Source organism: Lupinus angustifolius, chromosome LG16, assembly GCF_001865875.1.
Source record: "Lupinus angustifolius cultivar Tanjil chromosome LG16, LupAngTanjil_v1.0, whole genome shotgun sequence".
Lineage (NCBI taxonomy): Eukaryota > Viridiplantae > Streptophyta > Magnoliopsida > Fabales > Fabaceae > Lupinus > Lupinus angustifolius.
Genome location: NC_032024.1, coordinates 10,160,012 through 10,187,581, shown reverse-complemented (window position 1 = coordinate 10,187,581; position 27,570 = coordinate 10,160,012). Strand labels below are relative to the sequence as shown.

At 33.3% G+C, this 27,570-nt stretch overlaps 2 protein-coding genes and 1 long non-coding RNA gene across 4 annotated transcripts; 2 read left to right on the top strand and 1 right to left on the bottom strand.

The window, feature by feature from the left end:
• On the top strand, positions 784–6,040 carry LOC109328858 (nudC domain-containing protein 2). Its single transcript, XM_019562476.1, has 5 exons — positions 784–983; positions 1,055–1,203; positions 1,304–1,352; positions 1,756–1,898; positions 5,790–6,040. Exons 1-5 carry the CDS (start codon positions 935–937, stop codon positions 5,874–5,876), a joined length of 477 nt encoding a protein of 158 aa, XP_019418021.1. The 5' UTR covers positions 784–934; the 3' UTR covers positions 5,877–6,040.
• Positions 13,655–22,301, top strand: LOC109329967 (SMR domain-containing protein At5g58720). 2 transcript variants are annotated; one of them, XM_019563900.1, is made up of 11 exons: positions 13,655–14,404; positions 16,242–16,267; positions 18,159–18,281; positions 18,508–18,602; positions 19,249–19,478; positions 20,022–20,098; positions 20,208–20,264; positions 20,767–20,834; positions 20,933–21,039; positions 21,154–21,224; positions 21,839–22,301. In XM_019563900.1, exons 1-11 carry the CDS (start codon positions 13,819–13,821, stop codon positions 21,965–21,967), a joined length of 1,569 nt encoding a protein of 522 aa, XP_019419445.1. In that variant the 5' UTR covers positions 13,655–13,818; the 3' UTR covers positions 21,968–22,301. The 2 variants fall into 2 exon arrangements, with proteins under 2 accessions (XP_019419445.1, XP_019419446.1); XM_019563901.1 differs by having other exon boundaries at positions 13,656–14,404; positions 18,520–18,602.
• LOC109329968 lies at positions 17,571–18,152 on the bottom strand. The gene is made up of 2 exons (XR_002105600.1): positions 17,851–18,152; positions 17,571–17,779 (listed from the first exon to the last, which is right to left on the bottom strand). It is a non-coding gene; the product is annotated as an uncharacterized LOC109329968 (long non-coding RNA).

Here is a 27,570-nt window from a genome sequence, read left to right as displayed (position 1 = left end):
TCACAATCTTACTAGTTCATAACAAATGAGGTGCAAACATGAGACAATCTCAAAATAGGAGAATGAACACAAACTTCATGCAACATCTTCTTAGCTATTTGTTGGGGTGAGCATAGGTCTTGTAAGGTTTGTCCTTTACTCGACCTTAAATATTAATTAGGTCATTTTTTTGAAATTGGACTCAATCTTAGACTTGAAGCTAGCCCGGTCATAATATTAAAAATCAAAGAGTAAGAAAAGAATGTGGAAACTAACATTATTCTCATTGATTGAGAATGTGAAAATTAGATAATCAATGATACTTTTCGAGAACAGATATATAATTACTCTGTATATAATTGAATAGAGACACACACAAACATGATTAGTTTGTCCCTATCTGACCCTAAATATTATGAAAGTCTAATTTTTAAACTCGAACTCGTCGCTAGACCGATGAGACCCGGTCTTATTTGAGCCCGATTATGATCGAGGCAATCTGGGTGAGCGGGTAGGGTCCTGCTCATCCCTAACTATTGCTCCATTTTGACATGTGGAAACATTTATATATTGTTAGCGTAAAAATTTATATACAATTAATATATTATTTATTATTCATTTATGTTATTTTATTTGACGAGTCAATAATAATTAAATATATATTACAAATAATATAATGATAATATATAAAACGTTAAAGTTGTTTTTGCATGTATTTTTTCCAAAATACTTATGTCTCAAGATGGAGTTTGCATAAAGGTCTCCCTCACCCGTTTATTTCCAAAAATCTCCTAAAAGAGTAAAATACTTTCTAGAAACAAAATTCCCGAGGACTTGTTCCTGTTTCCCATTTTCATCCTTTTCTTTCTCCACCCATTTCACCAAACAAGTTAACGACGTCGTTTTGCATCTGCACCCAGAAGAAGAAAGAATCGAGCGCACCAAACCCTAGAAAATGGCAGAGAAATTGGCACCAGAGAAGCGTCACAGTTTCCTCCACAACGGTATTCCTTTCGTCACCACTTCTATCTCTCTCCAATTTTCCTCTTCGACTCAACCTTTTGAATTTGTTTAGGTCAAAAAGTGTTCGAATGGGATCAAACCCTGGACGAGGTGAACATGTACATCAATTTACCTCCCAATGTTCATTCCAAGCAATTCTATTGTAAAATTCAGTCTAAGCACCTCGAACTTGGCATCAAAGGCAATCCTCCATATCTTAATGTAAATCCCTAATTCTATATTTCAATTTATCACTCTCTACCTTCCTTTTAATTTATATGTTGCATATTATTTTTTTACATTTTTTTGTTAAATATCTCAGCATGATCTTACTTGCCCGGTCAAGACAGATTCTTCTTTCTGGACCCTAGGTAAAGGTTTATACTTTCATTACTTGGTATTTTGGGTTCTTATTTCAATTATTTTTCCTGTTTTATTTAATGATTTCCTAATGATGTTGTTAATCAATGTTTTAAAAATGTAACTGGGGCACTGGATAATTTGATGGTTCAACGAGGGGAACTGGACAACATGTTAAGGAATAATTGGACCTGAAACACGATTGGTCTGACAGGTTGAATTGGTTGGTCCGATTTTTTAAAAGATTGATATTAACTTGACACTGGAATCGTTCGAGCAAGATTTCTGTTTTAGAAATTTGAAATCACAGATGAATTGATATGATTTATTGATTTTGTTTATGTTGAAGTGTTGATTGGTTAGTGTTGATACTATTTATCATGCTGAGTCTCTTATTTGGATTTTGACTTGCAGAGGATGACATAATGCACATAACATTGCAGAAGAGAGATAAAGGTCAGACATGGGCTTCTCCTATAGTAGGACAGGGTCAGTTGGACCCTTACGCTACTGATCTTGAACAGAAGCGCCTAATGCTTCAGCGATTTCAAGAAGAGGTAAGTTTTGGTTTTCTCACTTCCCTTTTTTGTGTTGCTTGGAATCAGAAGTCACTTGGTTTATTTTGCAATGAATGATATATCTAACATAAGCTAAGCTACTTAGCCTCCCTTGTGGTCTAACCAGTTTATTTCAAATGAACTCATTTTCTCTTTGCAACTTGATACTCTTTCTTGGGTGAGGCTGTTGGGACTTCTAAATTCCTATTCGCACTCCTCTTTAACCAGTCATAATTTTAAATGACATACAAATACTTTGGTTGGTTATCAGGGAGTGTGACTAGGCATTTTGGAGCGTCAATAGCCCCAGCCCTCTTTCTTTAACCCTTTTTATTTATTTCCAGTCCATCTTCACCTTTCATTTCTGTCTTTTTAGGAGACTACATCATCTATGATGATAATAACTCACTCTACTGCATTTTCCTTGTAGTTTTGATTTGAGATATAGTCATTTAAAATCATGTAAATGATTAGTGGAAGCCTTAAAACATTTAAACCTGGGCACCTTCAACATTCTCACCCAAGAAAGCCATTAACATCCCAAATGTAGTAGCTTGATTGTCCCAGTAAACCCATTTCCTACCCTGATTGTCTTCTCTGCAGATAGCCATCAACATTGAGATTGTTAAGAACAGAGTTACCCTCACCCACATCCCAAATGTTGGTCATGTCACACTCCTGTAGGTTTTCACCATTACTGTAAGTCTGTCAGATTTGCTTGAGGATTGGTGGAATTTCAGTTTCATGAATAACCCGATCATTTTTCCCTATTTCCTTATGAGTGTAAATTTGGGTTGAAGTTATAATATTATCTTGGCTAGTTGGCTTACAATGGGGCAATATTTTTTTCCACGATGCTTATCACTATGGCATATGGGATGGTGCATGTTTGTTTTAAAATTGAAGAATGTATTGTGTTTGGATCAGTGAAGTTAGAATCGTATGAATCGTACCACAATTCGATAATCGATGCGATTTCTCAGGCAAATGATGCATATTGTGTTGTGTTTCGTTTCTGCTCAAGAATCGTTGCCTGAATCGCAAGAATTGCTCCTTGTATCGTGTATCGAATAATTCTCATCATCGCTGGTTGCAAGACGAAGCAGACCTGGGTCATGCACAACCCGGTTTCTGAGAACCCTAAATTTCTATTTGAAGACATTCAGATGGGCCTTTTTTGTTTCTGTTTGGCCCAAAACATGAATAAACCTTAATATAACCAGCTCAGCCTCAGTGGCTGTAAACGTCAATAAAACGTGAAAATGTGGCTTTAAAGGGCCAAACCTCTTTTTACTGAATAAAACACATGGAACAGTGGCTGTGGATTGGCATATGAATTGGGGATGACTTTGATGAATGATCTTGGGGATGATCGTTAGATCACACTTTTTGGAATATGAATTGGAATTTAGGATGTTATTTTTCTATCATTTGGTGTTAGTTTTCTATTTAATTAGAGTCTTATGAATTGGAACTTGTGTGGTTGTGTTATTTTGCTAATATGACTCATGGATTATGATATGTATAACCGTTATGACTTGAATTTGTGTTATTTTATATGGTATTTTTGTTGTTATGAGTGTTATGGCTTTTGTTATCAGTTATTTTACCTATGTTCAATTATTGATCCTGAATCTTACGATTGACAATTTGGAAAATAGGTCTAATGATTCATGTATGACTCACGATACTAACTACACTGGTTTGGATACAAAAGACATTGCCTAATTATCTGACATTGTTATGAGTCTGTATTGTTTAACTGAATTTAGATGAACTTTTTGATGTGCATTTGTTCTGGAAATGAAAATGATCTAAAAAATTTAATCACTGCTATACTTGTTTTTTTTACTTGAGTGTCTTCATTGTTCTTAAAATTAGTGCAAATAAAAATTAAATAATACAAAGCAGTTTCCCAGGGGCCTATATAAAACAAAAATGTTGGGTGTTGTATGTTTACACTTTTTGAAAAGTTGGCAGAGTCAATTGATCCTTTATGGACATATGTACAAATTTAAGCTTGGGCCCATTTTGGTTACTGAAGGAAATTGATATAGGAATATAGGATGATCATGTAGTCCTGGTGATTGTTAAAGCTTCTTGCTACTTGGAATAAATGACTATCATATATATGACTACGAGGGTGAGCCTTGGTGCAACGATAAGGTTGATTGCCTTGTGAACTGGAGGCCAAGTGTTCAAATACTGGAAACAACCTTTTTGCTTGTGAGGGTAAGGTTGCATACATTTACCCTCTTCAGACCTCACTAAGTGGGAGCCTCGTGCACTGAGCCACCCTCTATAAATGATTATGATAGCAATATGGGATAGTGTTAATTGGTTAATGTTGAGTGTGATTCTTCATTCGTACCTTCCAGTGATATTTAGTTTATGGCATGCAATGTTTGGTAATATAGGAAAACGGGAAAATAAAATGATGGAAAAATGAAGGATTCCTGAGTATTTCTTGTCTTACTAGTTAGCATGCTATTGCATTTATATGCTGCATCTGTTTTGCCTTTGGATTACACGTGTTTGTTCTAGATGTATGGCTGTGTTCCTACTCCAGAGTGCATTTTTAAGCATGGGGTCCATAATTTTGTACACATTTTTTTTCTTGGAATAGAAGGTTGACCTGTCCATGAAATGGAAATGAATGCAGATCTCTTCTTCTTTAGATAACCTTGATACAATGGCCAGGTTTCTATCATGTGACCTGGAGGTGACATGTTCAAATTTTGGAAATAGCTTTTTTGTTTTTATTGGGTAAGGTTGTATGCATCGACCCCTCTGCACCTCCGCCACTAGGTGGGATCCTTGTGCATAGGGCTGCCCCGTATTGTTTTTTTGCTTAAGCTGTGTACAATGTGGAGAAGAGGATTTGGCAATTAATAGATAATAACTACATGTCTTTTTCATTACCACATACTAGTTATTTGTTGGACGAAGAGTTATTGTAGGGAAAATGTGTATGAAGTTATTGATGATTGTAGTCACGTTAAGATGTAAATCCTGGAGAGTAGATTAAGGTTGCCTTCCGTATGAGAGAATAAGTAAAGGAAAGAGAGAGTTCAAGGACTGGGCCTACCAACTTTTGGTTTCTTCTCTTATGTGAGAAGAAAGGTTATAGTAGGAGAGTTTTTTTGCATTTACTAAAATATCTTTAGCTTTGTCCAATGTTCATTATTATTTATAAGGGATAAAATTGTCTTTTTAATAAAAACATATTTTCTCTCTCTTCTAATACTTTCATATTTATTTCCTACCAAACAACGCTTACAATCAATTCATTTTCTCATTTTCTTCTCTCTATTCATACTCTTTCTTTTTATTTTCTCTCATCCTATTTTCTCCCCGAAACCAAACAAACCAAATGGAAGTTAGTCCAATTCTTAAAGTAAGAGAGAAACCAAATTAAACTATAGGCGCGATGATTAGGAAAGATTTATAGTTCAGTGTTTTCTCAATAAACAATGATTTATAGTAGAGCATTATAACGTTGTTCGATCTATGTAGTCGACCCCACCTAGTACAATTAAGGCTTGGTTTTTGTTGAAATTTTATTCCCCACCGATGCTTCTAAATTGTCCATCTAAAAAAACAAAAGGATCATGATAAGTTCATAATGTCTGAAGCAACAGGTAATTATTGTATTGGTTTGTTAGATTACTGATGATAACCATTAACCACATGGGAGTCATAAGGTGGTTAGGGTGGAAGGTTTAAGGAGTGGAGTGATAAAGAGATTGAGGGTTCAAATTCTACATACTGAAAAATATTAACATAGTACATTTGCTTATAAAAAAATATTAAGCACATAGTATTTAGGTTTTTGGGATGATCTTGCGGCCTCAAATCACTTTTCCTCACGATTTTGTGTGTTTCCTGCAGAATCCAGGTTTTGATTTTTCACAAGCTCAATTTTCTGGAAACTGTCCTGATCCAAGAACATTTATGGGTGGAATCCGATCAGATTGATGATATTTGCTGCTGTGATTGTTCCTACCTGTCTGCCTTCTGATAAACAGATGGTAAATAATCTTTGTAATCCCTTTTGTTTCTCCATTTAACCTTATTTAATTAAGGTAGTCTTAATGCACTCTTTGTAATGGAGGAATATATTGAGATCTTGTGGTATTTATTGGCTTTTAAGATAAGTATGTACATACAAAATATAGTGAGAAATTGGCTGCAGTATGATAAAATACTATTTTAAAATATCGGAAGTATTGTCAAACTAAATTTAAACCTGATTTGATTATGCTTGGTAGTTTGAATGATAAGTAAATATTTTGATTACATGATGTTGAAAACATATGATCCTCAAAGTTGACACAACCCAACTCTTATAAGTTGGGTCAAGTTAATGGGAAAAATCTAGTGTCCAACAAAAGTGGGCTAATCACTTATTGTGATGGATCATCAATTCATTATTAAGTTGTTTGATATTTGAATAAATTAATATTGTTATATTTTGTTAGCAATTAGAATGAATGGGGAGATCAGATAAGTTAATAGATAAACTTTTCTCGATTTGTAGTTTAAGTTGGTATTTGATTATATTTTTAGTTTTAGTTTATAAATTGTTAATTATAAACTACTATGACATTATTAGTTTGGGTAATGTAGAAAAAAAATTTATAGCGTAAATTAGAGAAAGTATAAGGTAACATGTTTATATTTGGATTATTTTTATTAAATTTTCCATATTTATTGAGAATGCATTTTTCAGTATTTATCTTTTATATTACTATAGATTCTTTAAATTTTTATTACTTCAGGCTAAAAAGATTAAAATAAAAGACAATAAAAATCTCATCAATATTTAAAAAACACAGACCAGTTAGTGTAAAATTTATATATAGTCAATATATTATTTGCTATCCATTTGTATTTTTTGAAGAGTTAATGATGATAAAACATGATTGATGAATTATGCAGTGATATTATATAAAACTTGTGTATACATTTTTTTCTTAATAAACAATCCATTGCTAAGGAGCTTCAATTTTTTGGTTTTTGGCAACAAAAAAAAAGCAGTGTTTATAATTTAGATAGATTGTTTAACATAGTTATGTTATAATTTTAACTTCATTTTTTCACTTAAGCCAAAACTACATACTTTCGTCTATTCTAAACAACCAAATAGTTACTTATTTCGATCTAAAAATATCACCCTCAAACCATTAAATGCTCCAAGTTGAAATCAGTAGTGGTCACTTAAAGGTATGGCTAAAAGTTATGTGTGGGATATGAATTATGAATGTGTGAATCACGCTGCGCATTATACTTCATTGCATCGTTTTCTCTTTCATAGGAAGGATTTTGGTCCTCTAACAAGTAGTTAAATGATAATGATTTTGTTAAGTTGACTTGGAGATCAAAGCTACTGACACATTTTACACGTGATTAATATCTTAGTTAGTTTGTTAAGAGTTTGCTAAGTTGTTACTTGTATCAGAAGTTATCTTTGTATTGTGTATATAAGCACATAACTTGTAATCATTTAATCAAGCAATGAAGATTCACAATATTTATTTTATACTTCCACAATATTTTCACAATATGGTATCAGAGCCTTCATCCTGAAGGTTTTGATTACCGCTGTGCATTTTCTACAATAATTATTTTTCTCTTCCAAGATTCAACAAACAATAGAAAAAGATGGAAATTGAAGTGGTGAAGAATGATGCAGTAGAAGATGAAAGCAACAAAAAAAAAGAAACAAGTTTTCAAGAAGGAATGGTGCGAAAAGACTCATGAAAAACTAGTTCTTGGCAACCAACACCACATTCACACACCTACTGATTTTGAAGGAGCTGTCCAAAAGGGAATGATGAAGGAAACAATGATATCCAAGATCTTGTGTTTTCATTTCACAAGGCTTAAGAGAAGGTTCTTGAACAATATACATTTGCAAAGGATTGCTTGGAGTGGAAAACCCTTTGCAACAACAACAACAATATTGTTCCAACTACAAAATTATATGCCTATGTCAAACCACCCTCAATTGAGATATCTTGTAGTGGAACTAAGAAATCTTTGAGGGCACCAAAAGCAGTGATAGTCCAAAGTTCTCATGTAGAAACCAAGAAGAATGCAAACATCAATAATCAAGAGAATAAGATTCCAGCTTCAGGTAGTGAAGCAAGTTCATCACAAAAGGTAAACCAAGATGGATAAGAGAATATGGAAAGCAAAATTAGAGGCTTTACAAAGATATAAAGAGTTGGTCTCAACAAGAAGATATGTAATTTCTTGAGTTCTTTTTCATACTCAAAGAATCCTCCAACAATGTAAAACCATGGGAATATGGTCAAAATTTCTGACCAGGAAAATAATCAAGTGGTTGAGAAAATTTAATCACATGAGGATCGAGATTTCGATCCATGACACTGTTATCAAATCAAATTATCAAGTTGGAGTCATTAACATTTACCCTTCAGCTTGAGGGGCTATTGGAGATCAAAGCTATCATGACACATTTTGCACATTTTACACATGTGATTAATATCTTAGTTAGTTTGTTAAGAGTTTGTTAAGTTGTTACTTGTATCGCAAGTTATCTTTGTATTGTGTATATAAACACATGACTTGTAATCCTTTAATCAAGCAATGAAGATTCACAATATTCATTTTATACTTCCGCAATATTTTCGCAATATGCTATCAAAGCCTTCATCTTGAAGGCTTTGATCATCGTTGCCCATTCTCTAAAATTATTATCTTTCTCTTTCAAGATTCAATAATGAATCATCATCTGAAATTTCACTGCACACAGTTTTTGATTTCCTCTACTCTGCTCTATATCCAACAATTTTTTCCTTGTCCTGTTCCTATGACTTCTACTATGAAAAATGCCAAACCAGCACCACCTTTGCACTTTGATGAGAAAGGGAACTATTGCTAAGGGAAACAAAGAAGCAAGAATGCAAGAAAAGGAAAGGAGAATATCCTCAAGGAAAGGGAAGGATATGAGCGTCATAATGATGGTACCATTGTGAAATTGAAATTGATTGGTGTCTGCAGTAAAATGAAGAAAATCATTCAACCACCAATTCAAAACCAATGGGTACCCAACATCAAAAAGATGATGATGATGATCTTGACATTGATGATGAAAATGTTCAAGAATCAGAGAAATGGAAGAAGCATTACTCATCAAACCACAAAATACTCCTAGTTGGAGAGGGAGAATATTGGAAAGAAGTACAACAATGGAATCAGTAATGTGGGGGAACTTGAAGAAAAAGGTTGCCTTGTGCTTTATGGTGTTGATGCTAAGGAAATGAGTAACCATTTCTTTCTCAAGACTCATGTTGGTTTCCTTTACCCAGATAACAGTAACTGCCAGATTCAGTTGAACAAGAGGTTAGTAAAGGGTTTCTTGTCAAATGCAAAAGTTCTATTAAGGAAAGGAAAGGAAATTCATATAACACATAAGGAGGGTGATCCATACAACAACAAGATCAATAAGATCAACAACAACAAGAAGATCAACATCAACAACAACAAGATCAAACAACAACAACATGATCAACAAGATCAACAACAAGATCAACAACCATACACACTCTAATAATAATCACAATATCAATCTTGTCCAAAGAACAAGAAGAGATGCATTTTCTTGGGTTCTTTTGCATACTCAAAGAATCCTCCAACAATGTAAAACCATGAAGGAAAAAAACCATGGGAATATGGTCAAGATTTCTTACCAGGAAAATAATCAAGTGGTTGAGAAAATCCAATCACATGAGGATCGAGATTCCGATCCATCACGCTGTTATCAAATCAAATTATCAAGCTGAAGTCATTAACATTTACCTTCCAGCTTGAGGAGGGCTATTGGAGATCAAAACTACCATGACACATTTTGCACATTTTACATGTGATTAATATCTTATTTAGTTTGTTAAGTTGTTACTTGTATCACAAGTTATCTTTGTATTGTGTATATAAGCACATAACTTGTAATCCTTTAATCAAGCAATAAAGATTCACAATATTCATTTTATGCTTCCGCATTATTTTCGCAATAACTTACAAATCAATGACTATAATAATAGGTTTACACATATGTAATAAACTAGCAAGTATCCAATGCAATGCATGTTTGTTTTTAAATGTAGAATAAATTATAAAAATTAAAATATTTTTGAGTAAAGTAGAATTTTTAAAAGCTTAATGTAACATTTGAGCTAAGTGTATCACTTAGCTTAATTATTCCATGAAGTAATTTATTATTCTTCAACATAGTCTTAAGCAAGAATAACTTCATGAAAATATAGTTATAGATATCATTATACTGCTACAATTAAGCTGTGATATTTTGATTTTAATATTGAATTCAAATTGTAATTTGCTCTTAATGTCATTTTCTCAATATTTAATTAAATTAAAATTAAGTTTTTTCATATTCTTCTGTTTCAATTTTTTTAAAATTAAATTCATTTTATTTATGTTGTTGATTCGATAAGTAAGTTAGGAATGATTAAAATTTAAGATAATTTAGAAGATGTAAAGTTCCAATTTAGTATATTATTAATTATAGAATTTAAAGTTTCATCTTTATATAATAATAACAATTAATTATTAATCAATTATTAATCAATCATTAAAGATGAAAAAGGATAAAGATTATGGATGACAATGAGTCTGATTGAGTCTGAGTAATGCATTACCCAGACTCGTCCCATTGCTGCATTTTTGGCACAAACCCGCTCAGACCATGTTGATAGCCATAGGGTCTGCTATCCACGGGTCATTGGGTACCTAATGGATCTGCAAGTACTCACAAATTAAAAAACATTAATAATAATTTTCAGTAATTTATGTAATTGTGTTTGTTTACTGCAATCTAAACAATAAAAGGAAAATTATAAAAAATAATTTAAAGTTTTAAAAACATTTTAAATTGACTATTTTAACATTATGACGTAAAATTTATTTAATAAGAGTTGTTCAATCAACATAATATTATATTACATATATCAATTAACAACATAATATCACGTTACTACTTAACCCTGTAACATCACTATTTAACAACATATCAATTATATTTACGAATTAACAATATAATATTATGGATTAACAATACATATAGAGTGTTCCAAATATTCCACATCTTAGTTATCAATTCTAGGGAATTTGATAATATAGATCTATTCACTAATTCAAACTATTTAATTTCCCAAGAATTAATGACTAAGATATATAGTAAGTTATTTAAACTTACTTTTGGAGTAAGTGAATCATCTCCCCATATATAGGAATGAATAGTGCGTCCTGGTACCCATATGTCTAGGTACCTCATTGTCCGAAATCAGACTCATCTAACAGCGGTCTTAAAATCTTGGGTCTCATTACCCACAGATTCAAAATACGGACCTAGACTTGATCAGTTGTGGATATTTTTGTGTGTACTCACCAATTCGGATACTCATTGTCACCCCTAATAAAGATTAATATATTTTTTTTTTGCTTATTATTAATGAAATAAATAATGTATTGAAATAAATAATAACAAATCAGTAATTATGAATTATATTGTTTTTTAAATTAAACGCAAAACAAAAAGTAATAACTCAACGACTAATAATTGAAATATGAATAAATATTAAAAGATAATTCCTTAAAATTCACTGGCTAGGAGAAAAGCCTCTAAAATGACTAGGATTCAAATAAGTTTGTAGATAAAGAAGTTAAAAAAGAACAAATTATCCAAATAATTATTTTTAATTCATCAATTAAATAAAAAATAGATCATAGAATTTGATAAAGATAAACCTTTTAAAATCTATGGTTGTTTGGTATCTCACATCTATCTTCACACTGGAGGTAATCTTGTCCGAGCCGAAAACATCCACAGGTATGTGTGGTTAACACCTCCATCACGTATTTTTTCATTCACAATACTTGAATCTGAGACCTTGCTTAAGGGGTCAAACACATATCACTTAAACCAATACTCATTGGTTTTAAAATCTATCAGTTGAATAAGAAAACTCAGCTGTATTATTGAAGATTAATATAGTTATAGAATTTAGATTCAAAATTATATATATGGTTGTTTATAATTTTTTGGAGGGTATAGATATAGATATAAATAATACTTTTGAGATGTTGTATATTAATTTATAATCAATTATTATTAAAATTACTATTTTGCTTTCATAATTGGTTTTGTTTTTTTCAAAGTGCGAGAGATTACCAATAAGACATTGGTCTAGTGGTGTAAGATTATACTGGATTTTCATTGCCAAATGTTCAATTCCTAAGAGCTATACGTGTTGGAAGGGCAACCACAATCCCAAAAATTAGTTACTTACTCAAAAAGGTGGGAGATACACTTGACAATACAAAAATAAAGTGTGAAGATTTCGGTAATAATATTAAAGTTGTTTGATAATTTGTGTTTTGTTATACTGAAGTTTTCCACACATGATAGTTGAATTTAAAATTAGACAACTATAATGGAGGCCTCAAGCTTCTCTTTCACTATCATTAAGTGATTTTCTTCCTTTTAATTAGTTTCTTGATAAGCATCAGTCCTAACAATTGTATTTGTTAGGTGTAACACAAGTAAAAAAAGATGGACATAATTATCATATTTGAGAACATAACCAAAAGAACTATTGAAACTATTGTTGTTGTGATAATTGGATCGGTCTGGGAGGGTCGACCGGTTTGATTGCTGTTTGGACTTGAAAACGACATTGATTTGTAGTTTTAATCGAATGAGGGTTGAACAGCTTTGAACAAGAGAAATTCCACTCGAATCGCATTAAACTCGATTGAACCAGAATAACCCGGGAACTGAACTGGACAGTTCACTTAAAATTTTTAAAAAATAAAACACTACTCTAATACTTTGTTTTACTCTGATCCAAAAAAGTGGAAAGATGTCATTTCAATATATTTACACATAATCAATGAGTGTTGGTTTAAGTGATACATGTTTGATTTTCCTTAAGCAATGTCTCGAGTTCGAGTCTTGTGGATGGAAAGAATACCCGATGGGAGAGTTAGATCTACATAACTGTTGATGTTCCCAACTCGGACAAGATTGCCTCTAGTGTGAGAATATATGTGGGAAACAAAAAAAAATATTTACACATAAATATTAATTATATAAAATTTTGTATTTAAATATAACTATATATATTTATATATAAAAATGATAATTTTATATATAAAATCATCCTATCAAATTAGATAATTTAACTGTTTGAATCGGTTTGAGGAGATCTTCTCATTTGATGGAAGATTTGATGTCGGGCGCAGATTGCATAACATTTGATTTGATTGAAACATTACTCTTATAAAGGGCTTTAGTAAATACACGTCAAGAACAAATAGCCTCAAAACGATGATGAGATAGGAACAAAGAAGCACTAATGATATGAGGGAGAAATAGAGACAACAAAATAGTAGGTGTGATAGAGAGGTAAAAAGGTAAAATAAATGTAATTCATATTTTAGGATTAGAGAGGGAAATAAAGAAAAGGAGATAATTAAAACAAATTTTATTTCAAATAAGAATATGCGGAACCAATTAGATTAAAGTAACAGATAACCTCTTGATAAGCCTGAAAAGCTTCAAAATTGGGCTTCCAAATAAACTATATAAGCTCCTTTTTAATAGAGCGTTTACTCATGTAATTTTTTTTTGTTGTTGAAAAAAACATTGACTAAATTGTAGTCTTATGTATTTTTGCTCACTTCTACTTGGAATAAAAAAACAAAAATCAAATAAAAGTGGCCAAACACACCTCTAGTACCCACCAACCATTCTTTCATCAAATTCATCACAACCATTCCCATCTTTTTCCTTCCTCTCAATTTCTTCACAACAATTCCATCCTCTGAATTTCTTCTTCCTCTTCCTTTCACTTCCCCAGATCCATTCCCAATCATGAAGAATGCGAGGAGGAAGAAGAAGCATCGACCCAATAAAAAACTCGACGACCCTAAACAACAACCAAAACGCAAAGTTTTGGAATCCGAACAAGAATCATCGAAACGCAACGTTTTGGAATCTCTGGTTGAAGCTTTCTCTCTGTCTTCAATGGAGGAAGCTTCTATAGCCTATGCTGAAGCAGGTGGCGATCCCGACAAGGCTTCGGAGATCCTAATGAAGGGTTTGACGGAAAACAACGCCGAAGAACCTTCCTCCTGTTCTTCTACCTCGTATTCTTCATCGTACAGCGGTGTTTCGGGATCTGATGTGGGTTCTTCGAGTTCGGGTTCATCGGAGGGGTTTTTGGAGTGTTTCGGTGGTCGGAATCAGAAGAAGAAGGTGGTTGCTGCTACGGGTACGGTTTCAACGGTTTTAGGGAAAGGCTATGTGGGAAGGAATTGCAATAGGAATAAGGGTTTTGGTTCTAGTGGCGGTGGTGGTGCTGAGATTATTGTTGATAAGGAAGAAGCAGAACAGTTCATGTGTTCTATGCTTGGAAAGGATTCTGATCTTAATTTGGCTGTTGTTAGAGATGTTCTGTGTGAGTAGTTTTTTATTTTTTATTTTTTTTAAGTTTGATTTTGTAAAAGTCTTGGTTTCTAACTGAGAAATTGAATGATATCATGTAGTCAACCCTATGGCTTGTTTGTTTGTTGACTGTTTTTGTTGAATGATAATTAAAAAATAGGGCAGCCCAATATACTCTTATGATCTTATCTAGTGGGATTTGGGAAGAGCAGATGCACTCCGTGAGATGTTATTTCCAGGATTTGAACTTATGACATGTTGGGTACTATCCAACAATCTTATGGATGTGCTGAGGCTCACCTTTTTTTGAATGATATAGGATGTTATTAAATCCATGTAGTGGACCTTATCCGGTGGTAAAAAGTTTTTGTTGTTAACTATGTATGTGTTTGACCAAACTGGAGAGCCTTCAAGTACTAGGGAGTTTCATTGTTATGGGTGTATGGGAAGAGTAGTGAGCTACAAGTAAGATATCATGTCTTGAACCAAAACCTTAAGACATTAATTCTATGAGTTTTTTCTACTTATAAGCTATTTCAATCCTTCCCTCATATTCAATGTGGACTTCACATTCGAACAAACCCAATAATATCCCCTCAAGTGTGGTTCTAATTCCACTTGTTGGACCAGACTGTGATTGGGGAGCCTCCAACCACCGGAGAGTTCCATTGTTATCAAGGCATGAGAAGAGTGGAGAGCCACAAGTGATACACCACGTCTTGAACCAAAACCTTAAGCTCTAGTTCTATGAGCCTTTTCTACTTATAAACTCTTTCGCAACTCTTCTCATATCGAATGTGAGACTTCATACTTGAATAAACCCAATTTAATGCGGAATTTTTTGATCTGGAGTCTATACATGCCCAAATTTATCCTCCACATGTGTAAAATATTGTTTAGGCCGAGAACGTCGATAACATAGTGGGACTAGCTCCTCAGTGGGGCTTTCTCCATACGTTAGACTCAAATTCAAGTCCTTGCTTAAAGCCTTAAAGGCAAGGAGACATTACTCCATGAGCCAACCTCCCGTTGGTCATAGGATAGTGTGATATCCCGATGATGTTCTCCAATTAGGAATTTATTAGTTATAGGAAACAGTACTAGAGATTGACAATGTTTTTATTTTTAATCATAGAGGGTGAGCCTCAACGCACTGGAAAGGTTGTTTGCCTTATGACCTGGACGTAGGGTTGCATAAATCTATCCTCTCTAGATTCTACTAGGTGGGAGCCTCATGCACTGGGTCACCCTTTTAAATTTCTATTTTCACTTTTGTACCCTTATATGTAGGTTCGTAGGTAGACATTTTAACATTACACAACAGGTGCTAGAATGTATGAGCTTTAATATATGTTTGGTCCATTTTATGCATAGAAGAGAACATGAGATTAAAAGTGAGACATTTTGGTTCTACCAAAAGGGTGGAACTAAAGAAAATAGAATAACCATCCGTTCCATTGTGTTTTGTCACTATGCCTTCTCTACCTGATTTTCCAAAGTTTAATTAGTTTGGAACTATGGATGCATTTCTTTGATTTTAATACTGTTTTGTTGTCTTTTGAATTTTCCCGAGACTATAAAAGCCATGCAACTCTTCCGACCATACAACTCTTCAAAAGTTCCTCATATATGCCCTACATATTTGTACTTAAATAAGATTCATTTTTATTTCAACTTAAAAAATATTAACCCGTTTGTATAAGCCTGTGGGAATTATATAATCTCTTTACAACAGTTGCTTGGGACATTGTAAGTACATTTGTTTATGCTGCTGTCAGTTATGATATTTTGTTCAAGGGGTTAGTTTCTTTTGGCATATTTCTGACCATGGAATTTGCATTTGCATGCAGGTCAGTGCGGATATAATATTGAAAAGGTGCATTACTATCTCAATTTGTTCTTTTCTTGAATCATTGATACTTGGTGTTCATTATTTTAATGGTACTGTTAACCTAATCCTTAGGGCTGAGGATAGAGTTGAAAAACTAAGTCCACTACTTTGCGATTGATTAAATACATCATTTTCCAATACATACTTACCTGTTTTAAATTCTTATCCTTAGGGCTGAGGTCAATAAAATCCTTATTTTTAGTCAGTATTTGTTTTTGTGCACCTTTTTGGTGGTACATGGTTTAATCTTGATTTCTTTCTCTCCCTGTTAGTTTTGATTTAGGAGAGCACTGTTTTTTAATCCTATTATCTCTCTATGAAATCTTGTTTAATACAAAAAATGGTATTGACATATCATTTACTAATTATGGATTTGGAGAATATTTTTGGTGTTGATTTATCTATGTTATGGAACTTTTATGAATGAAACAATAATTTTAACTTTTCATGTGGTGCCACTCGAATGCTACTGTTGAATTTGGCTACTCTCTGCATGTCTCTGCTAACGTTGACGTCAAATATGCACCCCACTTATCAATAAGGGTCCAGGTTTGACCCGAGATTTCAAAGTTTTAAAATATTGAAATGGACTACTGAACGAAGATTAAGGCAAGAGTCTTTTGCTTTGGAAAACCAAAATCTGTTTTATGCTAGACAGGTCAACCAGGGAAACAATATTTCAATGTACCTTTTACTACGATTGATGAAGCACCCAAGGAAGAATAAGAATTATACATTGTTTTTATTGACCTAGGAAAGTCCCTTCAGAGGGTACTAAGAATGTTCCTGTGGAAAGCTTTGGGGAAGAGAAGAGTTTTTATTGCTTATATTTGAGTGACCAGAGATACTTATGACGAGGTTAAAATAGGGTGAAAACACATGGTGAGGTCACTAAGGATTTCCTAGTAAGTAAAGGATGATACCAAGGGTCATCTTTGGGCCCTTATCATTTTACCTTGGTTTTGGATTTGTTTCTTTAGCATATGCATATCCAAAAGTCGGTGCCACAATGCATGCATTGTGTAGTAGGGAGATTTGAGAGAGGGAATAAAAGGTAAACTAAAGCTGTGGAGAAAAAATTTAGTTTTCAATTAAATAGAATCAAAACGGAGTACATGAAATGCATTTCTCTCTGGTTTAGAGGTGAAAATTGAAGGTTATACTACAAGTCCAACGGTTTTGGTTAATTGATCTATCATACAAAGTGACATAAAAATAGACGGAGATGTAAACCATATGATTCAAATTGGGAAAATGAAATAGAGAAATGTTTTAAGTGTTATTTGTGATTTTAATGTGCCTTGCAAGCTTAAAGGAATTTTTTTCTGCACCACCGTATGATATGCAATGCAATATGGATTGAATGCTGGGTGGTAAAGAGGCAACAAGAAACGTAAACTAAGTGTTGTAGATACAAGGGTGTTCTGGTGGATGAGTGCACATGCAATACAGAACAAGATCAAGAATGAATGCATTAGACAGAATGTTGGTTAGCACCTATTGAGGAAAAGATGGTAGGATCTAATTTAAGTGCAATGGATGAATGGAATCCTTTTGATCAACCCCACTCAGTGGGAATGGCTTTTATTCTTTTGCCTTTTGTCTTCTCTCTCACACACTTTTATGGGTATTGGATTGAATATTTAGTCGCTTATGTTCTCTGCTTTTTTTTCTTAGTTTGTTGCTCAGCATGCTTGGGATTGGGGGGACTGCTGTTTTGTTTTTGCATTCATTAGCATGAACATATTGTTATGTTGCTGGATAGTAATGGTATTGCAGTAACTTCTTTTGCATCCCTACTGGAGCTTTAGAGTGCTACACCATTTCAATATAGCTATGGTAATTAATATGTTTAGCTGTGAATATGACTTTCCAGGCCTTGGATATATTGCTTGATTTAACTGCATCCACAAATGAGCAATACAGGAATTATAGACACCCTGATTTCAAAGTAGACAAAATTGATGATATGAGATTCCTTGTTGATCACAATGACAATGTAAGTGGTAATATATAATTTTGTCTACTGCCGTTTCAAATTCACTGTTGTTTTATCATTGGACTGATGATCATATTTCCTCTTTTGGAAAACTCATATGAGCTTATTGGGATTGTAGTATAGTGTAGTTTTTATAGTACTTGTATAGTCATCTCTGTAGAGTTGCAAGATTGTTGATTTTGGATGAATTTTAACTTCTGCTTCCATACGGTACCATACATAACAGAATTTGTCACAGTTGACAGATAGGAGATCAGAGTGTGCATCTCTTTCATCGGATGTTGAACTTTCTGATAATTTCTGGTCTCTAGGATCTTACAGGTAATTTATCAGTATTTATTCCATTGTCAGTTCATAGTTAGTGCACCAGTATTTTCTGTGATGGTAACAACAATGTGGCCAGGGCATTATGGATAGTAGAAATCTGAGTTGGAAGTTGAATATTGTCAATGTATCGGTCTTGTGCATAATGTTTAGATTGTATTCTAGTTATACATTTACAACATTTTTAAGATTCAATGCAGGTATGCATTGAACTAATCGAAGCACAGTCATTTAGTTGAAATCTTCTGTAATTAGGGGACCCGTCATAGTCATCTCAATTAGGTTTTTAATTAAGCTGAGTGAGCCAAATTCTTATCTTGCTCAAGTCCTTGTATCAAATGGTGGCAAACTCAATTTTGAGCCAAAGCTGTAATCTTAGCACAAGCCACCAATAAATGTGTTAGGCCCAGTGATTATCATTAAACATATACATACTCATATTTTATTCCACTTTTTTAGAATTAAACCTAATATAGAACTCTATTTGAAATTTGGTTTGCCCCTTTGATATATTCCTATTCTGGAATATACGTGTCAATCCCTTAAATGCCATAATACTCCATTTGAATCTCAACTTCCTCATAATCAAGGATCTTAGTATTTGAAACCTAACTCCACTAGCTTAGTTGTTTCTTGGTTTTAGGAATTATGCAGATGTCCTCTGTAGTTCTAAAGCCAATGATCCTATTAGCCCAGGATGTACAAAGTATGATCTTCCTCAGAAGGTGTTGGAATCTTTATTTAATATTCCCAAAAGCTCTGAACATGACAACGACACCATGGACTGGAGAAATGTAGTACAGAAAATGCAGTCTTTGGGACCTGGGTTTGCTGTTTCCCCACACATTGCAGAACCTCAGCAGCCTGCTTATGGTACTTAATGGAAATTTTGAAATACTGTTGCTTGCATATAGTGGCTCTTTTTTAATAATGCTTTATGGCTGAGTTTCCATTTTATTGTTAGACAATAGTTGTCTGATCTACAGTAGTTCCAAATTTGTGATTTTTATGAATCTGTTGCATGCTCATTTGTGCTTTTTATGAATCTGTTGCATGCTCATTTGTGCTTTTGCATACTTTTTCATTCTGATACGAGATGGGACCTTATGAGTGCTTCTTTTCCAAGTTCGTTTGCTTGTAATGCACTTATTTAAGGCTTAGTTTCAAAGATGGTTGAATTGACATTGGTGAGGTCATTCTCCAAAATGTTACTCTCCAAAACACTACCCATTGGTGGATTATCTAAATGTTATTCTCCAAAATGTGACATGAGTAGAGAAGTTGGAAGCTATGTAATCATCGGTTCATTTACTTCAACTATTCTGTTTATTTAGTCTTTTGAGTTGTTTTTCTTTCCATATGCTTAAATTTGATGATTTCCTTGACAGTTTATTTATTAATTTTTATGGTATGTAGCTAAAGGAGATGAGTATCACATGTTTAGGGAAGATGCGAAGCAGCACTGGGGTACAACAAAATCTTATTTTCAGAAAGTAAGTTTGTGATTTATGTGATTTATGTAACTTTCTGATTCTTAAGCCATTTTTAAGGAGTTCAGATGTCAGTTGAGAGTCAAGACTGATAGGGTTAACATAATTCCAGGCTGCATCAGCATATAGCAAAGGAAATCGGGCATATGCTGCGTATCTTTCTGACCAGGTTAATTCTTCTTTAAGAAGAACAACAGAATTTTGTGTGTGAAAAATGAGTCATTATATTTGTGCCAGCTGTATTTTTTATAATTATCCTTTTATCTTTGAGATGGCTTGAAGTTTGGCTGCTAAATCTGGTAGGCTGATTAAGTATATAAATAAAGGTTAAAAGATTGTATTGCTTTTTTATCTAAATATTGGACTAGCCTGATAAGGTTTCCTCTGAATGTTTTGCGTCAATGCTTCCTCTATTCATGTGTGTATTTTATTATCTTTTCTTATGCCCTTTAAGTTCTCAAGTATTTGCTTGTTTGTGTGGAGATTAGATCCAAATACTATTATGTCTTATCCATTCTTTTTCATGGTTAATTGCTTTATAGAAGTAACCTTTTAGTTAATGATTTCTGTGTTTTATGGTTGAGTGGGACACGAACTATTTTACCGTGTGGTGGTTATATGTTGATTACTACTAATTTTATATCATGCTAACTATTTCTGCATTTGGCTAGGGTAAAGAAAAAACTAAGTTAGCTCAGAGAGCAGATACTAAGGCAAGCCAGGACATATTTCTAGCTAGGTTAGTGGATTTCCCTAAAGAGAGCAAAAGCAGAGAACCCTCTGCCTTTTTCTACTTGTGTATTCTTGCTCTTTTAAGCTATTGTTAGTGATATGCAGAAACAGGGATATTGAAAATGTGATAACTATTGATTTGCATGGGCAACATGTGAAACCAGCAATGAGAATGCTGAAACTTCACCTTCTGTTTGGGTCATACGTTCCCTGTAAGCGTTTTCTGAGGATCTAGGATCTCACTTTTTCCATTGTTACTTTAGACTAAAATGTCTCTGTATTCTTAAATTGCATGTTATCTAATTGCCTTTTTATGTGTGCTTCAGCTGTCCAGACACTAAGGGTTATCACAGGATGCGGCTCACATGGTGTTGGAAAGTCGAAGCTGAAACAATCAGTATGGTTTAACTTCAATCCATCCACTTATCAATCTTTAATTTTCCGATATATAATGAAACAAAAGTAGTGTTTGGTAGATTTGTTAGATTGGAGCAGAACAAATCATATGGGTTCTATTCTATGTTTGACATAGTTTATAAAAAAGACATGACAAAAGAGTTAAAAAAACATGATATTTGGGTTCTACTTGAAGAGTCGAACAGAAGAGAATAGATTAGGACACTCCCCTTTGTTCTGTCCTAGTGACAAACGCTACCAAAGTTTTCAATACAAATACAAGTTTGCTTATAACTTTGAGTTTGATTGTTGCAAGGAAAAGGGTGGTTTGTTCTATACCAGTTTTTTAATTTTTTTGGGTACTACCAAGGGTATCCCCTCACCCTATGTGTAAGGAACTAATTCCTTTCGGGGTGCATGGCTGCTCCTCCCAACAAATGTCGCTCTCAGGAATCGAACTCTTGATCTTTTGGAATCTAGCGGACCTTACACCACTAGGAATCGAACCCTATATCTGAATTTTGATTTCTTGTTTAAATCCTAGAAACTCCTGATCATGGGGTCATTGAAGGGACATTTTATAAATGATGGCTGCTTATGATATGCTTAATACAGGTTATACAACTTTTGGAAAAGGAGGCAATTGAATGGTATGAAGAGAACAGGGGAACTGTGTTGATCAAACTCAGTGGATGGAGAGAGTTTAGTTTTCTAGATTCTGACAGTGATAGTGATAGTAATTAATTCAGCATGTTGTATAAGCTAACAGTAGGCTTATCAGCTAGTTGTACCACAATTAGATCAGTAATCTGTCATACATAATTTAATTAAATCTGACATTGACAAGTACATTAGTCCTTCCCTGTAAGGAAGGGGACAGATATTGGAACTTTTTGGGTCCATCATACCATGTAGAACCTTTAGGTCTATTCAAAGTCCATTCGTTTGAGCCAGAATTTTCTCAGAGTAGGATAATATGGCCTGAGATATTATCAATGTTGTATATAACATGAAATGTTCAGATTATTTTTTAAATCTAGTTTTGCACATTGTTTTATAAGATGTTGTGGTTAATTAATTATGGACACTTGCTTGCTTTTTACCGTGCACATTGATTAATGGGATCAATGGATCAGACGATATCCGAGTCTTAAGCCTATTTGCGAGTTGGGTTTTTGAAACGGAAAAATGACAATATAAGGCCTTAAGTTACATCACATGTATATTTCACGCTCTCAAGCTTTCCTTTTCCATTCATCCCTCTTTAAAACTCGATTAGCAAACAAATTTTTAAGACTTTGAATTTTTTGACTTTTTAACTATTATTTTTTGCCCTGAGGAAGTGGTTATTGAATTTCCCATATTTTTGCTTCACAATAATAACCAAATATTGATAATGAAGTGTGGTAATGCCAATTCTGAGGGATTTAGATTTTGTAACTTTGAAAATGATGACTTTCGTGACATCCTTTTACATCAGAAACAACCCTTCCCTGAGTTTGAGCACCTAGACTACAAACTCTCTTCCATAACAAGAAGCCAGTTTCACCATATAGGGTATCTTTTTGCCATAGATAAGGAATTAATTTTTTCCGGAATTTGTGGTTGTCTCTTTTGACAAGTGTTGCAATCATGAATTGAATTTTTGACCTTTGGTCTAATATATTCTGAGGTTATAATTAGGTCATACCTCAATAAATTAATATCTTATTGGTGAAAAACATATTTTTCCTCAGATTTGGAGAAGAATGGTTCAATTTTTGGAGCAGACATGAAAGTTTCAGAGGAAGAATAGGGACTAAGAAATCTAGAAGCGTTTTAGTTTTAGATTGTCTAAAGGTGTCATGAAAGAAGTAAACGAAAAATGAAGGATCAAATTAATTTTCTTAAGGACAGAAAACAAAACGGCCACTATTTACACAGGCTAAAACGTATTTAAACCTTTCTTTTTTCAAGTAAAATTTGCATCACCACATAAATATAAAACAATTTACAAAGGGTGGAAGCTAGTCAAGCGATATTGGAAGTGAATAAGTCAAAGCCATATATCTAATTATTACAATCTGTAAAACTGTATTGTTGGAAAATAAGTAAGTACTTCTAAAAGTGTGGTATGTAATGTGCTAATAATTGTTAACGTGAGAAAGGTGAACAATTGTTAAAAGAAATGATTATATGATTAATAACTAACTTTTAATTATAATTATTCATATATGATTGTAAGACTTATATTTATTATTCTTATATTTTTTATATAAGAATTGTTCTCACTTAAGTCATGACAATATATTGAAATTAAAAATTTTCAGGGTTGAATTGTGTTTAACAGTAATTAGTTACGGATTAAAACTCTTTCATTCACTAAACACAGTTTAGATAGGTGAGTACAGACATTGAAAGCAATGGATATAGATTTGATTTTACACTCTTTTATGTCATTCCATGTGACATGATATATGATTTGACAAAAAAATATTTAATAATTACAATTTTAATTTAAATGATTTTTTCCAACCAATCAAAAGTGGATAGTACATAGAGTGGTACAAAAAAATAACACAACATATGTACAAGAACGCATTGAAGGCATTATGATGTTCTCCCAACATTATCTTAGATTCATGTGTTTTTAATTTTATTTTATGGTATAATATTTATGTACTGTAAATATAAAGTTTACATCCAATCATTGTATCATTTATTATTCATTTGTATTACTTTTTTGAAGAGTCAATGATAATTAAAAATGAATAGTAAATGATAGACTAACAATATATGAAACTTTTATGATGCCACTGCATGTATTTTTTCTCTTTATCTTTATTAGGTTTAAGATGTATTGTATAGAGTTATAGGCTTTAAAATCTCATTTACCCATATGTCATTGATCTTCATGTTACATTAATTGGTTCAAAGTTACTTTGAAAATAATTTTTACACCAAATAATCAATTACGACCTATACTTAATCTATTACAAGTTGTTGAAATCAAATAATTGATTATGATTTAGTATTAATCGATTAGTCAGAGTATCCAACTGAAAAATAATTGTTTTCAAAAGTTGGAAACTTCACAATGCAAAGGCATCATATCTAATTTTTCTTTCAAGACCAATGAGAAGATTTAAAGTGCTTATTTGGAAGAAAATCAAAGAGAAACTTGTATTGAAAGAAAATAAGCTTCGTAGTTACATTTAGTCAATCATCTCTAATTTACAAGATCATGTTAGCTAGATTTGTTGGTTAGGGATTGTTAGAGTGCTCACTAATTTCAAATTGGTTGTAATTCCTCACAACAAGAAAGGAATATTTTCTTAAGAGGAAGAAGAAAGAGTGAGGAGTTAGACATCTCCTTACTATAAGAGAAGTAGACTTGGATAGATTTGCTGTGAGAAAATTTGTTGATGGGAAGATGTTGCATCACTTGAACAAAAAAAATGGTTAATGATGTGCATGTAGAAACCTCCAAAGCGTGTGTTGTCACACTAACCTTTAGGTTCGATTCGTCTCCACCAATTTAACTATATTGGATGCAAATAGGAACAACGCATCCCCTTCAGGCTACTTTGAAAAACGTTGATGTGTTTTGCACAAACACACCAAACGTATCTTTCAATAGTAGTTTACAAACTTATGGTTCCTACACTTCTCTCATGCATTAGAGAAATGGAGGACGATTTCTTAGAGATCAAAATTCGTATGTCCAATTCTGATTTCAAGTGCCTCTATTTATAGAGATAACAATGTCACTTGGTGAAGAGAAACACATTTGGGAATATACACTTGTTCATCTGAATGGGTATATAGATTAACGGTTCTAAATTCTACTGAATGCATAACATAACCTAGAGGTATGCAATTTTTCATTTTATATACATTATAAATAAAATGTGAATAAAATGCCAACAACCAGATTCAAACTTGCAACCTGAAAGGCAATGTCAAGCACACACTACTAGACCAACCAACATCTTACTTCATATATCTTCCGTAATATTTAGATGTTTTGGAAATATCTCTCACATTTGCTTCTCAAGTTGTCATGAAGTATCAAATATTAAATTGGTTGACTTAATCATCTATCCCTTTTCGTGATGACAAATATAAAGAACATTTTGTGAACCTTTGAAACTAATCAACATATAAAATTATGACATTTCAGACAGGTTGGTATTTTCATTGTGTGGACCAGTACACTATATTGGAATGTAAGTCTCACATCGCCTACCTCATTATTTTGGGAATGATTTAAATATCTGTTGTATTACTCCTCTCACAGCCAATTGATTTTGAGATGGAACCTTAACATGGTATTAGAGCCAGAGCCCAAATTCTTTCCGGTTGTCATGGGCCAAAAGATGCCCTTTAGTTATGGGTCAAAGGTATAACCCATCACCTGGTCCGACAAACTTATGTGGAGGGGGCATGTTGGAAAGTAAGTCTCACATTATCTGCCTCCTTGTCTCGGGAATGGTTTAAATACCTGTTGGGCTACTCTTCTCACTGCCAATTGGTTTTGAGATGGAACATTAACATGATATCATAGCCAGAGCCCAACTTCTTTCCGGTTGTCATAGGTCAAAAGTTGCCCTTTAGTTATGGGTCAAAGGTAACCCTTCGCCTGGTCCGACAGACTTTTGTGGAGGGGGCATGTTGAAATGTAAGTCTCACATCACCTACCTCATTGTCTCGAGAATGATTTAAATATATGTTGGATTACTCCTCTCATTGCCAATTGGTTTTGAGATGGAACTTTAACATACTAAAATTCAAAATCAATTCATGCAAGATATATCAAAGTGATAAGTAATATGAGGGCATATAATATATCAAGGGATGAAGATTAAGAATATGTATCAAAGTATTTATGTATACGAATAATAACAAATTCTCTAAGATATAGTTTCACTAAAGATATGAGAGAGTCTAAGCAGAATCAAAGCAATGATATATTCAATATCAAAGCAAATTACAAAGTTAAGATATTAGAGCTATCGATTATAACAATGTTGAGTTGTTGATGTCAGAACTTATCTACATAGACATATCAACAAACATGTGTTATGACAAACATGTGTAAGGTAGTTTAACTTTTAATTGATTAGGGATACAATACTATCAAAAATATCTCTTCACCCTATATGACATTTGTTGGGAGATTAGCCACACACTCCGAAATTAATTAGAGATATGAATGAAAATATTAATTTCATATTATTCAATTAATTTTACTTCTAATTCCCCTAGAATCAATTTGACTAATCTTTCTTAGGTTTCTCTCCCCTTTAAAGATATCTTCTTATATTTTTCTGAATCAATTATTATTTACTTCTCTTCTCCTAGGCTAATCAATTGGACTAATCTTTCTTAGGTTTCTATTCTCTTTAAAAATATCTTCCGATATATATCTTCCCCTTTGGGCTTCATTAAAAAGGCTGTGAGGAGGAAAAGAGAGTGAACCATAGTGAAGACATGTCTTTAGAAGATTAATAATCTTGGCTCCCATGTCTGATTCAACTAAGAAATATGTCTCACTTTATTTTACGAAAGGTGAAGGTTATCATTAGATCAATAGGACTCATTAACTGTTGTTACCGTATTTTGCAACAATTCTGAATGACACGAAATAATCGTTATTGACTAAGTCACAACCAGGTCGCTCTCTTTAAGACGTTTCGTGGTACTGCTAAAATTGTGCAAGCAGACTATCAACCACACCGTCCCCAGGATAAACAGTCTAGTTCTCTATTATACGATTTCTTACTGCACTGTAAGAATCGCTCTCGAATACACCCACAATATGACTATCAGTGCCAATTCTCACAATATGGTTACCCGTGCCAATAATTTTTCCACAATACTGACTACCAGTGTCAGTTCTCGAAATTCTCACTTTGGCTGCTAGTGCTAATTCTCAAGTGTCACAGAAAGAAAGAGGGAGAAGGTTGTCGAAAATGCGTATGTGGAATATAGGGGGGGAGGGGAGAAAGAGAAGTTGAGAGGTAAACGCCTTCAACTTGGTGCAAATTATAATGACGAAAGAATGCCTCTATTTATAACCTGAGGCCTCCAACGACTCTCTAACAATGCTTCCACCAACAACTCTATTACCAATGATTCTATCATAATGACTGAGATCTACTCCAACGACTCTCTAACGGCTCTTTCCTTGTTGCATGTGTGTTGACTTGATCAACAAAAAAATCCCAAAAGATTAAATAAATAAATAAATATTTTATTAAAAAGAATGTTGAACCGCAACTTAAGGCTTATAAAGCCTTTCAACTTCCCTCCTCCAAGCAAAGTAAGACTAATGAGTTTTTTTATTTCACTTCAAAATATCATTT

Bases quoted from the DNA above. Each gene is read 5' to 3' on its own strand.
- LOC109328858 (XM_019562476.1), top strand. From the start codon at position 935: ATGGCAGAGAAATTGGCACCAGAGAAGCGTCACAGTTTCCTCCACAAC. The intron at 1,204-1,303 runs GTAAATCCCTAA...TAAATATCTCAG, and splicing joins GCAATCCTCCATATCTTAAT to CATGATCTTACTTGCCCGGT. The intron at 1,353-1,755 runs GTAAAGGTTTAT...TTTGACTTGCAG, and splicing joins TTCTTCTTTCTGGACCCTAG to AGGATGACATAATGCACATA.
- LOC109329967 (XM_019563900.1), top strand. From the start codon at position 13,819: ATGAAGAATGCGAGGAGGAAGAAGAAGCATCGACCCAATAAAAAACTC. The intron at 16,268-18,158 runs GTGCATTACTAT...ATGACTTTCCAG, and splicing joins GCGGATATAATATTGAAAAG to GCCTTGGATATATTGCTTGA. The intron at 19,479-20,021 runs GTACTTAATGGA...TATGGTATGTAG, and splicing joins ACCTCAGCAGCCTGCTTATG to CTAAAGGAGATGAGTATCAC.